Source organism: Xiphophorus hellerii, chromosome 8 (assembly GCF_003331165.1).
Source record: "Xiphophorus hellerii strain 12219 chromosome 8, Xiphophorus_hellerii-4.1, whole genome shotgun sequence".
Taxonomy (NCBI): Eukaryota; Metazoa; Chordata; class Actinopteri; order Cyprinodontiformes; family Poeciliidae; genus Xiphophorus; species Xiphophorus hellerii.
The window spans coordinates 7,486,453-7,504,872 of NC_045679.1; the positions used below are offsets into that span (position 1 = coordinate 7,486,453).

At 39.1% G+C, this 18,420-nt stretch overlaps 2 protein-coding genes across 2 annotated transcripts in view; one reads left to right on the top strand and one right to left on the bottom strand.

Annotated features, from left to right (window-relative positions):
• The window catches only part of LOC116724566 (glutamine synthetase-like), a 48,396-nt gene extending 39,676 nt beyond the window's left edge, over nucleotides 1-8,720 (bottom strand). The window contains exons 1-2 of the mRNA XM_032570333.1: nucleotides 8,611-8,720; nucleotides 5,826-5,925 (exon numbers count right to left, since the gene is read on the bottom strand). The gene's annotated coding sequence lies outside the window, so the exon portion shown is untranslated. The remainder of the gene's footprint in view (nucleotides 1-5,825; nucleotides 5,926-8,610) is intronic.
• Nucleotides 8,721-15,494: 6,774 nt separating this feature from the next.
• Nucleotides 15,495-17,629, top strand: LOC116724524 (E3 ubiquitin/ISG15 ligase TRIM25-like). Its single transcript, XM_032570275.1, has one exon. The coding sequence runs from the start codon at nucleotides 15,529-15,531 to the stop codon at nucleotides 17,197-17,199; it is 1,671 nt and encodes a 556-aa protein (XP_032426166.1). The 5' UTR covers nucleotides 15,495-15,528; the 3' UTR covers nucleotides 17,200-17,629.
• Nucleotides 17,630-18,420: the final 791 nt, after the last annotated feature.

The window sequence follows — 18,420 nt, forward strand, 5'->3', positions numbered from 1 at the left end:
TAAGGTCAATATATATTTTTAAACTGTGATATGTTGTGTGTGTGCGTTATTGAAAATTTATATTTGTGACAATCATTAGGTAAATGCTAATGAACTGCCTTCCTGCAGTTTATGAGCATTGAACTGTTACTAAACAGTTCAATGCAAGGTTCATTAGCGTTAGCATTTTAGCTTCAATAAGCTATTAGCTATTTATTTTACTTTTTAGCAATGTTTAGTATACTGAATGGAGTAAATCAATTACAGAAAATATCCTAGTGATTTCCCACATACTGATGAAAGCAATGACGCTAACATTAGCGTTTCTGCTGATTTTAGCTGATATACTTACTTTATAATACTGAATGGTGCACGTCCGCCTCGCTTAACGTTCTTGCGATTCTCCGCGTGCCACTGATTACGTCGCGGCGTTCTTTAGCGTCGACGCTGATTTGTAGCGTGACGACGCCGGGCCCATGCCCGACGGGCGCGCCTTGGCAGGCCCCGGCTAAATTTCTTCCGAAATTTTCTAGTTGGGGCCTGCCATGCAAAGCAATGGCAGGAACCTATTACTCTACACCCAACAAGCGTCTCTTTATTATTATAATTCTTTATTTTTCTTCCGTCACCGTTAATGCGGCTCATACCGCTGGGTGCACACCTACAAATGAGGTATCAAAACGTGCAGAAAATTCACGCCATTGGAGCTATTATTTTTGGTGGGATTTGGGGTTAACGTGGCGACATAATTCGCAAAAAACTACGAAAAAAACCCCATTATAAGTCAATGGGAAAAATCCTGGAAATACCCTATTTTTGAGGATTTTCTGTGTCGTCACAAATTCACCTAGAAATGCCATTCAAATTTCATTTTGTAGATACGTCTGTGATCTCTTCGAAAGTGAAGACGGCTCGTCGATACCAGTTACGGTTTGTCCACAATTTGCCTCTAAGCGACCCAAAGTTTCTCATTTTTCCGAAAATTACAGTGCTTCTCTCGCTGATTAGAGTGAGAGATGAAGACAACTTTTTCAACCCAAATCATTTTTGAAATCGCCATCACGCCCACAAATATCGCACGATTAGTATCAAAATCGGTCCTGACATTGATACGCCTGTCTGCTCCGGTAAAATGTTTTCGAAATTTATCTAGACCGTACGGTTTTCTGTCACGGTGCTTCAGAGCAAAGTCATGCGACAGGATTTTCTGAGGCTGTCTGAGGCTCTCTCCCATGTATTTGAATAGAATTTCAGATCTGGGCACAACATTTCTTTCTCTCATCACTGTAAATGTTCTGAGTGAGGTACAGATATGAATCTCGGGATCAACCCAAATCATTTTTGAAATCGCCATCACGCCCACAAATATCGCACGATTAGTATCAAAATCGGTCCTGACATTGATACGCCTGTCTGCTCCGGTAAAATGTTTTCGAAATTTATCTAGACCGTACGGTTTTCTGTCACGGTGCTTCAGAGCAAAGTCATGCGACAGGATTTTCTGAGGCTGTCTGAGGCTCTCTCCCATGTATTTGAATAGAATTTCAGATCTGGGCACAACATTTCTTTCTCTCATCACTGTAAATGTTCTGAGTGAGGTACAGATATGAATCTCGGGACTATCGCAGAAGACACATAGGCCTGTCATACGCTCCAAACGCTTTTCGAATATGTATTACGGTTCCCGAACAGGAAGGATTTGTTTCCAATGCTTCTTTTCAGTAAAATGTGTTTGCTCAAACACACAATTGTGTGTTTGACAGCTCAGAGCTCAGAGCTCACACCCTGCTGAGACCATTATTTGCCATAGCAACGGATCTCAAGAGGCTATTGGCTGCTGGTTTGGACTACAGATACGCATCATTGTAGTTCTATCTATCCTCAGTTGAAACAGATCAGGACTGAGAACTGGCCTTTAGAACTAATTGCTGCTATGGGCTGTATATAACTGATTTAACTCAGTAACTGTTACACATGGGATTAGTTTGGAACTTTAAAATTAAGCATATTGAAAATTTCAAAATAAAAGCCCTGAATATTTTTACATGACGTAATTGCTCTTTTTGGCTTTATTGGACTTTTCCATCCAAAGCACTGTTACACATGGGATTAGTTTGGAACTTTAAAATTAAGCATACTGAAAATTTCAAAATAAAAGCCTTGAATATTTTACATGACGTAATTGCTCTTTTTGGCCGTATATGACTTTTTCATCCAAAGCAATGTTACACATGGGATTAGTTCAGAACTTTAAAATGGAGCATAATAATAATTTCAAAATAAAAGCCTTGAATATTTTTACATCAGGTAATTGCTGTTTTTGGCTTTATGTGACTTTTTCATCCAAAGCACTGTTACACATGGTATTAGTTTGGCCCTCTGAAATGAAGCATACTGAAAATTTCAAAATAAAAGCCTTGAATATTTTTACATCATGTAATTGCTTTTTTTGGCCGTATATGACTTTTTCATCCAAAGAACTGTTACACATGGGATTAGTTTGGAACTTTAAAATTAAGCATACTGAAAATTTCAAAATAAAAGCCTTGAATATTTTACATGACGTAATTGCTCTTTTTGGCCGTATATGACTTTTTCATCCAAAGCAATGTTACACATGGGATTAGTTTGGAACTTTAAAATGGAGCATAATAATAATTTCAAAATAAAAGCCTTGAACATTTTACATGACGTAATTGCTCTTATTGGCCGTATATGACTTTTTCATCCAAAGCAATGTTACACATGGGATTAGTTCGGAACTTTAAAATGGAGCAAAATAATAATTTCAAAATAAAAGCCTTGAATATTTTTACATAATGTAATTGCTTTTTTTGGCCGTATATGACGTTTTCATCCAAAGCACTGTTACACATGGGATTACTTTTGAACTTTAAAATGAAGCTTAACAAAAATTTCAAAATAAAAGCCTTGAATATTTTTACATCATGTAATTGCTCTTTTGAGCTTTATTTGACTTTTTCATCCAAAGCAATGTTACACATGGGATTAGTTTGGAACTTTAAAATGGAGCATAATAATAATTTCAAAATAAAAGCCTTGAATATTTTACATGACGTAATTGCTCTTATTGGCCGTATATGACTTTTTCATCCAAAGCAATGTTACACATGGGATTAGTTCGGAACTTTAAAATGGAGCAAAATAATAATTTCAAAATAAAAGCCTTGAATATTTTTACATAATGTAATTGCTTTTTTTGGCCGTATATGACGTTTTCATCCAAAGCACTGTTACACATGGGATTACTTTTGAACTTTAAAATGAAGCTTAACAAAAATTTCAAAATAAAAGCCTTGAATATTTTTACATCATGTAATTGCTCTTTTGAGCTTTATTTGACTTTTTCATCCAAAGCAATGTTACACATGGGATTAGTTCGGAACTTTAAAATGGAGCATAATAATAATTTCAAAATAAAAGCCTTGAATATTTTTACATCAGGTAATTGCGCTTTTTGGCTTTATGTGACTTTTTTATCCAAAGCACTGTTACACAATGGAATAGTTTGGCCCTCTGAAATGAAGCATACTGAAAATTTCAAAATAAAAGCCTTGAATATTTTTACGTCATGTAATTGCTCTTTTTGGCCGTATATGACTTTTTCATCCAAAGCACTGTTACACATGGGATTTGTTCGGAACTTTAAAATGGAGCATAATAATAATTTCAAAATAAAAGCCTTGAATATTTTTACATCATGTAATTGCTGTTTTCAGCATTATATAACTATTTTAACCCAAGGACTATTACGCATGGGATTAGTTTGGCCCTTTGAAATGAAGTTTAACAAAACTTCCAAAATAAAAGCCTTGAGAAAATTTTAAATCGTACCGAATGGTGCACGTCCGCCTCGCTTAACGTTCTTGCGGTTCTCCGCGTGCCACTGATCACGTTGCGGCGTTCTTTAGCGTCGATGCCGATTTGTGGCGTGACGACGCCGGGCCCAAAACCCCACGGGCGCGCCTTGGCAGGCCCCGGCTAAATTTCTTCCGAAATTTTCTAGTTATTATTATAATTCTTTATTTTTCATCCGTAACCGTTAATGCGGCTCATACCGCTGCGTGCACACCTACAAAAGAGGTATCAAAACCTGCAGAAAATTCACGCCATTCCAGCTATTACTTTTGGTGGGATTCGGGATGAACATGGCGACATAATTCGCAAAAAACTACGAAAAAAAACCCATTATAAGTCAATGGGAAAAATCCTACAAACACCCTAATACCCTACTGGCTAAAACAGAGAATTGTCTCCCCCAGCTGGCTCAAATGAAGTATTGTAAGTCTGAAAAGCGAAAAGAGCAAGTATGAAAAAAAAAAAGATTGTGCCTTGGATATACTGGATTAAACAAAACTTTAAATTTGATTGGTAAACATCCAACAGGTAGATGTGAGTGTGGTATGGATATGGAAACAGTAGAACATGTAATAATTAATTGTGGAAAATATAAAGCAAGTAGAGAGAAGCTAAAACAATAAATTAGGAAATATGATATAGAGACATTTAAACTTAATAAGATATTAATTAAACACAAAATAAATAAAGCGGTTATTAAATTTTTGAAGGTAACAGGATTATATGTAAGAATTTAGATTGGGGGAGATGCTGTCGTACACACTCCAGCACAGTAGATGGCGATAATACATATTAACGTTAGATGTCACCCGCCGCTAAAATCACAAAGAAGCAGAAGAAGCTTAACGGTAAGAAGTGTTTGTGTTCTGTCCATAAAATATACTATTTCATTTAATTACTATATTATTAGAACTGCTTACAGTTGTTAAATGTAATGTGTTCTTTAAGAAATGTGATTGATTTTACAAGTTTGACTGCTGTGGGATATTTTGTTGTGGCTCTGATAGCGTAGCTGCTAGCTTGATGGAATATTTTTTCCACGACAAAAACCGGAATCACAATTTGTTCACGTTAGCAATTTGCTAACTGGCTTTCGTGAAAGCCAGTTATTGATTACATTGAAGCGTTCTTTAGCATCGATGCTAATTTGTAGCGTGACAACGCCGGGCCGAACCGACGGGCAAGCTTTGGCAGGCCCCTGCTAAATTTCTTCAGAAATTTTCTAGTTCTGTATTTCTATACATGTCTGATAGTCACACCACCTGTCACACAGATCTCAACAATAATGACCAAAACATAACACAGGAAATAGTAAGGTCAGCTAAATTGTTGTGGCGGGAGCTAAATAGGACCCCGGACGGTGTTGTCATGGTTACTTAGAGACGTTTTGTTCTCAAAACGATAGCACATTTGGCCACAACAACATCTGGACCTCCATCTCAGGTCCAGTTTCCTCCAGAGTCGGAGTGTACCTGGATCACAGAGCAGGTATTCTGTCCTTCTACAGCGTCTCTGAAACCATGACTCTCCTCCACAGAGTCCAGACCAGATTCACTGAACCGCTACTGGCTGGAGTTTGGCTTGGAGAATCTGCTGAGTTCTGTAAACTTTAACTGTGAGATTCTCACTGCAAGCTGGTCTGACAATAAAATAAATCCTTGAATTCTTGAATTTTTGTTGTGTGTGTTTGACTCAGAATATAGGCGATCGTGTTTTATTGTTTCAGATTTCTCTTGTTTAGTTTTTTGTTGTTTCTTTTAACAAAATTTATGAGAGAAATCCTTTGTGATGGGGCCTCATCTAAAGTTATTAAACTTTGGTTGTTTTCAAACCTGATAGTCCAGTGGACTTGGATTGATAGGGAACCAAAATTGTACCATTTGTTACAGTGTCAGTTGCAGGGGTTCACTTTCACATTACAATAGTTTATGTTTTTTATTTTATAAAGAAATAATATTATTGCTCACCTTTTGTCTTTGTTACGCTTTCCTCACGATCCGTCCGGTCTTCCTCGGGTCTCTCCCTCCTCGGCTAGTCGTCCTCAGAACCCCCTGACCCGCCCGGGTTCTGTAGAGGAAACACACAAGGACGAACATTCAAAGGTTCAGAGCCATAAACAATGAAGCGCCAAACAATTTTAAAATACTGGACATAAAAAGACAATTTTTATGGCCTCATGGGCGGTTGCACAGAGCAGCATTAGAAAAGGGGCGGCACAAACATGCCTGATGATGAGCAAAGTGAGTCTAGGTTACATGATGAGGAAAAAACTACACTAGTTTCAATCCTGCATCTCCCTGAGAGAACTTCCTTAACATTTAGCATATAAGCTACGTCGAGTTGAAAAGACACAAATGTACGGAAGCCCCTAACTGCCAGAGATAGAAAATAAATTCAGGAGCAGTTTCTTGTTAAAAACTATACAAAACTCTTTAACTTTTCTCATTTCATTGAGATATAAGCTATATTTTCATTAGAATGAGATTTATATTAAAGCTAAAATTTGTTCTAGTTTAAACAAGAAACAGTAAAACATCAACAACTCACGGGAAGTTTGAGTTTCCTCTAGACTAAGAAAAAGTTAGAAAATGGAGAGTCAGAGGGAGCCCTGTATTTTTATAACACATTAAAACGAGAAAGTTTGTCATTTTAACAAGTTTATTTTAATCATCATAAGTTTTGTATCTCATTATAACAAGAAAGTTTCTCGTTTTTAGAAATTTTGTACCTCGTTATAATGAGAACGTTTCTCATTGAGAGTTTTGTAACAGTATGGGAAAGTTTGTTGTTTCAACAAGTTTTGTATCTCGTCATTATGCAAAAGTTTTTCAATTTAACAAGTTTTGTATCTTGTTATTATGCACAAGTTTGTCTTTTAAATTTTCTCTTTATTAATTTTTGTCATTCATACAAAAAGGTGGAAAAAATATTATATACCCCTTGTTTAGGCCTGTTTCGATTACAAATTTTGATAGACAATACATTGTACTAGAAGTTATTGTGATAAACAACATTATTGTTGTTTGAGACCATTTTCAATTAATATCATGGTAATGGAAAAGTTATGAATGAACACATTCTAAAATATCAACAAACTTTAAATTTTAATGGACATATAAAACTGGAACTATAAGACATTTTACATATCCCAAAAATAAACAAAACAACAAATAAAATAAAATGAATTGTGTTAACAAAATTGTCCTGACTTTTGTCATCCAGCTTTTGTAGAAAGAGAGAAAAGATAAAAACAATAAGTCATGCAAATGGAAATTATTGAGCTCCTTTTAATTCATCGTGCAATTAATAGATCTGTTTATTGTGACAGGCCTAATCCATCCCTAAATATGTAAAATAAATCAGTTTGTTGCTATGTTACAAATAAACCAACGTTGTCATAAAAAAATAAAAAATGTGGAAGAGCAATGATAGAAATAAGTAATATATATATATTAATCAAGTAATAAAATTATCTACACAAACTTCCAATTATACATCAAAATAAAAAAGTAAATAAATAAACTCAGATGATCAAATACCTTTCTTCTTCGTCGTCGTCTCATTCGGCCTGACAGTGAGCTCTGATAAAGATCTGTGTAGCTCTTATGCAGTCTTTCTATTTTCTCTGATAGTTCGTTTCGGAGCATTTTAATATTGTCAATATTTGGCTCCGTCTGGTAATGATTAGATATCTGCGTATTTCCTGATGCTAATTTGATTTAATATTAATTCTTAAATCTTCACGATACGCACGTAGCCCGTTCCTACCGGAAGAGGGATTTCTTCCTCCATGTTTCCGTCCTGAGTAGACCCCGTAGCATCGTTGTTCGGGACGGTGATGCGGGGAGATTTACTAGCTTTAGCCTCGTTAGCCTTGGCGGTTGACGGTTTGCTAGCCGGAGCGGAGCTAGCAGGTGTTCTAGTTGGGATTCGGTCTATAAAGATTTTGAGAGGATTCCCGACGGTCTTTCATAATCTATATTGTTCATAGTTGCTTTATCTGCGAAAAAAATCAATATTTGTTGACCCGGGAAGCTTTAAAAAAAAAACATTTTTTAAAAATTACGGAGCTGCCTCCCTTTGCTGCTCTTACTCCATTCAACCGGAAGCGGAAGTAGAAAGTTTGTTTGACCGAGTTTTGTAAGAGTCTTGAATTTTGCATCTCGGCAACTCAATAAAACTATTTTTCTACCTTGTTATGATGAGAAAGTTTTTTGTTTTAACGAGTTATGTATCTCGTTGACGAGAGAGTTTCTCTTTGTAATTTTCTCGTTATAGTGACTTATGTCTCGTAGTAATGCAACATTTTGTCATTTAAACTAGTTTTTATCTCAATATAATGGGAAAGTTTTTCTTTTTAACTACTTTTGTAACTTGCACTATTGAAGAAGCTTCTCATTTTAATGATTTTTTTAGCTAGTTTTAATAAGTTTTTCATCTGTTGAGTTTTGAATTTTGTATCATGTTTAACGAGTTTGTATCTTTTTAACGAGAAAATTCATCATTTTAACGACTAAATATTGCGAAGGTTTCTCGTTTTAATGTTAATGTGCTTTGTATCTCGTTACAATGCGAAAGTCTGACATTTTAATGCGTTCTGTGTTTCATTATATAATTAATTTCTTTACAATATTGCGAATATTGATCTTTTATCTCATGTCAAATGTTTCAGTGTCAAATACAAACATTTTCATTCTGAAGCAAAAATGAAATGTTTCTCCAGGTGATCCAACTCGAGCTGAAATGACGCACCTTGAGCGCAACAAAGGTCCAGCTGCGGGTTTTCTGGGTCTGGCGCTCTGTCTGCGGTGTTGCATCAAGCCGCACACCAGGTCGTGCGCGATCATCACGTACAGCAGGAAGATGAGCACAGCGGGATCCATTCAAGCAGAGCTAGAGCTCCTCCTGCAAAACCACCAGGTGTCAACAGAACCAGAGGCCGATGGTGATGAAGAGGAAGAGGAGGAGGTGAAGTTACCTTGATATGCGCTCCAACTTCAGGCGCTCAGCTCGCACGTTTCTCCCCATGACAACGCGCCATGTTCAGAAATCCTCCCCTGGTTTTCGTGAAATGAGGATTTTCATGTTTTTTCTTATTTTTTAGCCCCGGTTTTCCCTCCTGCCTCCCTCGGAAACAGCAGATGGGGGTCGCGCTGCAGCTGCAGCAGCTCAGAGGGGACACCGGAGGATGTTGCCGTAGAGACGCGACCGTTGCTAAGGGCATCGTGTCGTCATCACTTCATCACGAGGTCCGGCGGAGTGAAACCTGTCAGCAGGTTTACAGGCAAGAGGATTTAAAACTCGCCATTCATTATGTGAGGAAGGTTTTACTGGGATTTTGTGGAAAAGAGAATCAAAAAGTGATGGTTTTTAAAAAGATTTCACAAATAAAAACATGAAAACTCAAGTGTGAATGTTTTATTCAGCACCTCAGAGCTAAAGATTATGACAAAGTAGGAACAGGCTAAGGAAAATATAGAAAACAAGACAATAAAGACATAATATTATGAAAATAAAGACGAGAATAAACACATTTTATAAATTTACTCTCGTAATTAGCTTAATATTGTGTTATGACTTTATTTTCCTAATTTTACTGTTTTTATTTAACACAGTGGTAATCCTCCGTCATAAAACAATCCACTAACAGCTGCACGTCTTTTGAAAGACATCAGTTGAGCTCCTGCAACACAAACAATTTTTATCACCATTGGTACTAAAGTCCATATGGGTCTGGACTTTGACTAAAATTAAGGTATTTTTCAGCCTTTAATGTTGCACAGAAGAATATTTTTTGCCATCTATTGCAAGCAGTTTCTATAATGTTTGGAGTGGCTCTTTGTCCAGGGTGCCATCTTGTCAGGGGGCGGTGTGAGTACTAGAGGGACGGAAATCATTTACTCCTAGAAAGGCTGCCAGAAACTACAATCAAACATGTTGGTGTCTCTTAAACAGGTTAGAATATGTCTGTGGCCTAAACAAAACCTGTTCATTACAATTTTTACACAAAATCATTTTTAGAAAATCAGATTTCAGTCTAATTAGTTCTTCCTATTTGAGACTTTTTAAACTACTAAACATGAACAGATATAACTTAGACTTAGACTGACTTTATTGTCATTTTGCATGCACAGGGTGAATACAGAACAAAATTTCGTTGCATACGGCTCAGGACAGTGTTTTGAGCTTCCAATGTTGTGAGGTTACTCCAGAATAAAATAAAATACAGTATAAAATATAAAGTGCAGTAATGACAGTAAAATATAAGTTATTTAGCTCTGTACATGTGCAAGGTATAAAGTGGAGACCAGTTTTTGAGTGCAGTCCAGTTAAGAGTTCAGCAGTCTGGTGGCAAGTGGGAAAAAGCTGTTTCGGAACCTGGTGGTCCTGCACCGGATGCTGCAGAACCTCTTTCCAGAGGGCAGCAGGGAGAACAGTCCATGGTGGGGGTGTGAGGGGTCACTGATGATGTTTCGGCCTCGGGACACGCAGCGCTGGGATGAAATGTCCTGAATGGAGGGAAGGGGGGCCCCGATGATCCTCTCTGCTGTCCGCACCACTCTCCTCACGTTCTTCCAGTCGGAGGCGCTGCAGCCTCCACACCACACAGAGAGGCAGCTGGTCAGAATGCTCTCTATGGTGCTTCTGTAGAACGTCTTGAGGATGGGCGGGGGCAGGTGTGATCTTCTCATCCACCGCAGGAAATACAAGCGTTTCTGTGCCCTCTTGACCAGAGACGTGGTGTTCCCAGTCCAGGTGAGGTCGTTAGTGATGTGCACCCCCAGGAATTTGGGGGTGACCACCTCCACAGCCGAGCTGTTGATGAGCAGTGGAGCGTGGCTGGGCCGGTTCTTCCTGAAATCGACGATCATCTCCTTCGTCTTGTCAACGTTCAGGATCAGGCTGTTGTCTCTGCACCAGTCCACCAGCTGCTCCACCTCCTCTCTGTAGTCCAGGTCGTTGTCATCTCTGATGAGGCCCACCACCGTTGTGTCGTCAGCAAACTTCACGATGTGGTTGGTGGCGAACCTGGGGACGCAGTCGTGTGTCATCAGAGTGAACAGCAGAGGGCTCAGGACGCAGCCCTGAGGGGAGCCTGTGCTCAGGGTGATGACATCGGAGGTGTGTTGTCCGATCCGGACTGACTGAGGTCTGTCGGTGAGGAAGTCTAGCAGCCAGTTGCGCAGGGGGGTGCTGAAGCCCAGGTGTCCCAGTTTTCCTGCCAGATGCTGTGGGATGATTGTGTTGAACGCTGAGCTGAAGTCCAGGAACAACATCCGCACATGAGTGTTCTTCTCCTCCAGGTGAGCCAGGCTCAGGTGTAGGGTGGAGGAGATGGCGTCCTCAGTGGAGCGGTTTCAGCGGTAGGCAAACTGGAACGGGTCGAATGTGGAGGGGAGTCTGGAGACGATGGGTATTTCACCTTGTTGGGTATTTTTATGTTTTTTCTCCCAGTTTGGTTCAGATCCGGATGAAAAAGTGGTTCTTCAGCGTCAGACTGAACCCAAAGCTAATAAACTCCTTGTTTTGCTGCTGAAGAGAAGAAAAGTCAAACCGCAGGGAAGCGATAAAGTTTCACTGCACAGCAATTAGGTTTTAATGCTGTTTAACAAATTACTCTCTGCAGCGTTTCAGGGCACAATTGATTTGATTTAAAACTTAATTTTACTCAACGTTGTTCTGTTAATGTAAGAAACTTAATAAATTATTAATACACAGATTTACATTATGGTCAGATATTAAATTGCTTTAATAAAGGAGAAACCTTTCAGTTGCAAACTGAAAATGTTGTCTGTTGCTTTTAGGAATATTTATCTGAACATGGCAACTAGCTTGTGATGCTGAAGTTGATATTTGATGTCAAAATGAAGATTTGACTTTTCAAATTTTGAGCTGAAAACAGTTTTAGATGCATAAAATCTTGTTTTTATACTTTTCTGGGATAAAAATGTGAAACATCACAATATATGGGAAACAAATGAGTTTACACTCATCAGATTTTTCAAAATGCATAATTCAGTGATAAGTCATATGGAGAGACCTGGTTTTAATTTAAAAAAGCAAAATGGTGCAAGTGTAAAGGAAATAGAAGAAATGAAATCAAAATGAAAACAATCAAAAGACAAGAGCTTTAAAATTAGCTTTATTTATGATCAGTTTGAAACAGGCGACCATGTCAACATAAAGGTTTTTCATTTCTTCTCCATTCTTCATTTGAACGCAAATATTAATAAAGCTGAAGAATTTGGGAAGACAATTATAAAAAACTACCTGAAAACTGACATTATCTCCTAACAGCTCTTTGACATCTGGATTATTTTCTACCAGCTTCAGTTAAATTATTAATTATTTTGTTTTTATGTTTTTGTGGTTGATGGAAACACAAGTTATGTGACACATATTTTACTGAAAAGTTATTTTCAGTTAAAGTTAATAAAGGATCAAAATCTAATCTAAAACTAAAATCTGCTCGGAACTGCAAGGTTCCCACTTCAGCGCCCGCTAACGCAGCAGTGATTTATTATTCAGTCCCGGTTCATGCAGCTTAGCGGTACTGAGAGCCACGATGTCGCTCCGACTTCCCCATGCTGGAGGTCCGGATCCCCTCAGATCTGCATTAATCAGCGCTCTGGCTTTGTGTTTTCTGTGTAAATGTGTGTTTGATTACATGTAGGTGTGATCATTTAGGGTGACACAAGCAGTTCTCCTGCTGTTATATCACCTGCATTTCCCAAAGCCACCATTAGGCGGCAGCAAAGCTCCCCGTGTCACTCCTCCTCCTCCCTCTTCCTGACCTCGGCAGAAATCTGCAGGACAAAGATCATCATTTAAACTGCAGTAATCTGCAAAGATCTTCAAATATTCTTGATATTTTTCATGAATCAGTAATTTTACACACACAAAACGGTTCAAATACAGTAGATTGTAGTAGTTAGAGACCAGAACCAACCACAAACAGCTAATGTCTGATTTTAGCTGCTGGTTTTAAAAGTTCAAACACCAAATATATTCTCCTGCCAGCGAAGAGAGGATGTGAGCTTCTTACTTTCACATCTAGAAAATCAAATGATATAGAATGCTGAAAATGTGGTTATTAAAGACAAATATTTCTATTGCACCAGATATTTTCTATTAAAAAAAGATTTCAATTTGTTTGTAATAATGTTGGACTGATTAATAAAATGTTTCCATCTGTTGCAAACACCTGTGGACAAGCCTGATTTTTAAATTAATAGTTGCTGCCCCCTAGTGGTGAAGCTTCTGTCATCATTTGGTTTCAACAATAGAAACTGAGTTGAATAAAACTCACAGAGACGTTGTTGAATCCTGCAGCCATTGGATGGTTTTGTCTTGGAGGAACAGTCACAGGATCCTCCTGAGATACAATTTAATAAAAATCAAACAGGTTTCAGGAGAGAAAAAGGTGAGAAAAGGTCAAATGATTGGATTTTATTGGGATCTTTTAACTCACTGGAACATATCCTTCGTTACTAATGCCGATAGCGAGCGATGGAGAGTTGGCATCTGGTTTGGTTCGCAGGTAGAAGACGAGCAGAGCGACCAGGGTGCCGATCAGCAGCACCACCACGATCACAGAGGCAGCGATTCCTCCGGCGTTGTCCGGCTTCGAGGCTGAAAGAGAGACGGAAATCATTTACTCCTAGAAAGGCTGAAAAAAACTACAACAAACATGTTGGTGTCTCTTAAACAGGTTAGGATATGTCTGTGGGCTAAACAAAACCTGTTCATTACAATTTTAGCACAAAATCATTCTTAGATAATCAGATTTCAGTCTGATCAGTTCTTCCTATTTGAGCTGTTTTAGGGCGTCTTGTCTCTTTAAATCCAAATAAGCTGCTGGCCACGCCCCACAACTCAACGTTTACACTCTCACCTAAAAATGGATATAAACAGATCTGTTGTATTAGAAACATACATCTTTGAAAAGCAGAAGTGGTGCCTCCTGCACAACCAACGAGAATGCAGCAAGTGGTTTCTGGATATCAAGTCAACAACAAAACACTTGTCTTTCCCAGCAGCATTTGTACAGCGATTAAACCAGCTATTATTTGTTCAGAGTTAGAATTATTTTATCCAGTTATCTGTTGACAAGGCCAGAATATGTGTATGTGATCTACATCCATCTGACCACAGAGTCTCCAGCAACACTAAGGGCCGGCCACAATATTCTTCCTAATCTTTGACTACATAAGAAAAATAGAGCTATTTCATACCTGGTAGTCAGGTAGACGTGGTTCAATTGGGAACCAACATTTCAACATTTGTTTCAGTTTCAGCTGCTGTGGTTTGCTTTCACACTGCATTGTGTCAAACAAACCAAACACACTGAAGAACCTATTAACCTCCTCACATGTGGTGGCGCTACAACAGGAACCACTGAAGGTAACAACACAAAAACCTCTGAAGAAGACACTGAGTGCAACCTCCTTCTTCACAGAAATTAAACAAATGGAGTAGCGTCAGTCGTACCAGTTTCTTTTTGTGTTTGGTAAAAGTCCAAAAGAAATTCCTCCCATTAGCGCTAGACGCTTTGGGTTTGTTTCAAAGGTGGGACCAAGTCAGTGTTTTACAAAACTCAAATCTTTATCCTCAAGTCCCAAGTCAACTCTCAAGTCCAGAGTTTCCCCCAGTGTATTATAATCCTGGCGGGCCACCAGGCTTTACTTGTGCCCCCACCAGGCTAAGCATTGCTTATTTATTACATTTTTTTTTATGTTGGCATTTTTGAAGACTTTACAGTCGATGTTCTGATGTTAATCTTCCAATAACACATAATTATCACGGGATATTTTCAAATTTCCTGTCAACTTTAAACATTTTTTAACTCAAAATCACGACGGGCTGCTGGATGAATGACTGCCAAGCGCCCAACTACCAGGCTTAGCAAGTTTTCTGGGGAAAACCTTGAAGTCCAAAAGTCTGAAACTTTTAATTTCAAGTCATTTTGAATCTTTTTTTAACAATGTTGCAGTTAAATGTTAAATATAAATAATAGGCCATGTTTTCGTTTATTCATCTCAAATCTTGATAGAACATGTGCAGAACACAAAGTATAAAAAACACCATTTTAAAATTGCATTTAAAAATATTGCACAGTTCAGTTAAACTTAGCTGCAAGAATGGTCATACTTAAGCTATAATTTTCCAGAATACAGAGAGGAAAATAAGTATTTGAACACCCTGTGACTTTGCAAGTTCTCCCACTTAGAAATCATGGAGCGGTTTGAAATTTTCACCTTAGGTTCATGTCCACAGTGAGAGACATAATCTAAAGAAATCTGGAAATCCAGGAGTGCATGTGCTATTATACAGACAAATGGTAACATTTAATCATGTTCCTTGATAATATTAGTTTACAATCATGTTTACTTTATTAACTATATTTCTTAAGAACAGTTGGGCCCATTAGTATTAATTATCGTCTTTTTACCTAAGATGAACCTCATGGTCTTATAAAACCTTAGGTGTAACATTGGCAGGATTATTTTTATGATCTGTACTGTGAGGCTGGGCGTAACCAGGATCTGCTTTGGGTGAACCTGATTGGCTGCAGCCTCTCTGCACTGAAACATGAGACATAAATCAGGTCAAACCAGTTTCTGTTACAAGGAAGTAAAACGCAGACAGTCACTGTGGCTGAGAGCAGAAATGGAGCAGAGTCAGCTAAACCGAGAGACTTTCTCCTGTTCAATCTGTCTGGATCTACTGACGGATCCAGTGGCTACTCCCTGTGGACACAGCTACTGTATGAACTGTATTAAAGGTCACTGGGATGAAGAGGATCAGAAAAGAATCCACAGCTGCCCTGAGTGCAGAGAGACCTTCATACCAAGGCCTGCTTTGAAGAAAAACACCATGCTAGCAGCTTTAGTGGAGCAGCTGAAGAAGACTGGACTCCAAGCTGCTCCTGCTGACCACTGTTATGCTGGACCTGAAGATGTGGCCTGTGATTCCTGCACTGGAAGAAAACTGAAAGCCATCAAGTCCTGTTTATTCTGTCTGGCCTCTTTCTGTGAGAAACACCTTCAGCCTCATTTTGATTCAGCTGCATTCAAGAAACACAAGCTGGTGGAGCCGTCCAAGAACCTCCAGGAGAACATCTGCTCTAAGCATGATAAGTTGTTGGAGGTCTTCTGCCGCACTGATCAGAAGTGTATCTGCTATCTCTGCACTATGGATGAACATAAAGGCCATGAAACAGTGTCAGCTGCAGCAGAAAGGACTGAGAGGCACAGAGAGCTGGAGGAGAGACGAGGAAACATCCAGCAGAGAATCCAGGACCAGGAGAAAGATGTGAAGCTGCTTCAACAGGAGGTGGAGGCCATCAATCGCTCTGCTGATAAAACAGTGGAGGACAGTGAGAAGATCTTCACCCAGCTGATCCGTCTCCTCCAGAAAAGAAGCTCTGAGGTGAAGCAGCAGATCAGATCCCAGCAGGAAACTGAAGTGAGTCGAGTCAAAGATGTTCAGGAGAAGCTGGAGCAGGAGATCACTGAGCTGAAGAGGAAAGACGCTGAGCTGGAGCAGCTCTCACACACAGAGGATCACAGCCAGTTTCTCCTCAACTACCCCTCACTGCCAGCACTCAGTGAGTCTACACACTCATCCAGCATCAACATCCGTCCTCTGAGACACTTTGAGGACGTGACAGCAGCTGTGTCAGAGCTCAGAGACAAACTACAGGACGTCCTGAGAGACTCATGGACAAACATTTCACTGATGGTCACTGGGGTGGATGTTCTACTATCAGAACCAGAACCAGAACCAAAAAGCAGAGCTGGATTCTTAAGATATTCATGTGAAATCACTCTGGATCCAAACACAGCAAACACAGAGCTGAGACTATCAGAGAGGAACAGGAAGGTGACAAGGATGATTAAAGATCAGTCTTATTCTAGTCACCCAGACAGATTCACTGATCGCTCTCAGGTTCTGAGTAGAGAGAGTCTGACTGGACCTTGTTACTGGGAGGTGGAGTGGAGAGGGAGAGTTTCTGTAGCAGTCGCATACAAGAGTATCAGCAGAGCAGGATCGGGTAATGAATGTGGTTTTGGACTTAATGATAAATCTTGGGCATTATATTGTTCTCAAAACAAGAGTAATTTTTGGCACAACAGAATTTCAACCTCCATCTCAGGTCCAGTTTCCTCCAGAGTCGGAGTGTACCTGGATCACAGAGCAGGTATTCTGTCCTTCTACAGCGTCTCTGAAACCATGACTCTCCTCCACAGAGTCCAGACCAGATTCACTGAACCGCTACTGGCTGGAGTTTGGATTCATAATACTGGATCCTCAGCAGAGTTCTGTAAACCCAGATAGATTTCCTCTTTCCTCTCAGATTGTTGATCAGGGTTCATGGTTCTGATGTCTCTGCTCTGCTGTTCTGATCTTCTTTATTTTTCCGGTTTAGTTCTTTGTGTTACAGGAGCCATAAAGGAAATCACTGCTGATCATTTATTTCATTCTTATGACAGAAATATTTCATGAAAATCTAAACTTCTCTGGACTCTAATGGTTTTCCTTTCATTTTTTTATCCATGTATTTCGATGTTTTATTTGTTGTTAAATCAGTTGAGATCAAAGTGATCTGAACTTGCTTCTGTTTTCTATATTGTGATCCAAAAAACCTGAAACATCAAATCATCACTGATGCTGTTTTCTTCTCATAATTTTAGATTTAGATCAGAAAAAATGTCTGTAGCTCTGTCTCTTTGGACTTCTTCAATAAAGAAACTTGATTACAGAGAAATGTTGAAAGTTTTCTAATCATTATTGTGATAAATTGTATGTTTGGTCGTCTATTGAGCAGAAACTTTTCCTCCAGAGTGTCTTATTTGCTGCTGGAAAAGATCAGATGTTTGGTTTCGTCTTCATTCATCAACAACACTCTGGATCCACCACCACAGAAAGATCCTGGTAGCAGGTAGATTTCCAGAAAAAGAGATGTTATACAAGATGGGGCCAAAATCACGTTTGCACAGGATCTATCTGCAGAGACGGTGCGGATCAGACGCTGGTTTCACCCGGTGGTGAAGCTGGTTGTTGACATCAGTGCATTCTGCGGATACCAACACAACCCCTGCAAACGTCGGATCCTCCACGGTGGAAAGATCCATCTCTTCTCAACACCTCAAGAAGCTGAACAGTTTTACAAGACTCTTCCAAAATAAACACAGCGGATGCTTTTGGCCAGTGAGTCATGAAAGACAAGCTGGTTAAGAAACAGGTAAACCGATAAGACATTCTAGCTATTCCTGCTCCAATAGAACTGATCAACGATCGGATCATAAGCAGGATAAGTTCTAAGTTAATGGGCAGTTCATATAAACATGGCTGATTGCTGTTATGTGCTCATGTATTCTAAGTCTAATTTGAACTGTTTTTGAATTAATGCTAAAAGTTAAGCCTTAAATAAGTTGTTACCGTTCTATTAAGGGCTAATGGTATAATTTTATTTTTATAGTGGACACTGTGTACGTATAGACCAGTGGTTCTTAACCTGGGTTCAATCGAACCCCAGGGGTTCGATGAGTCGGTCTC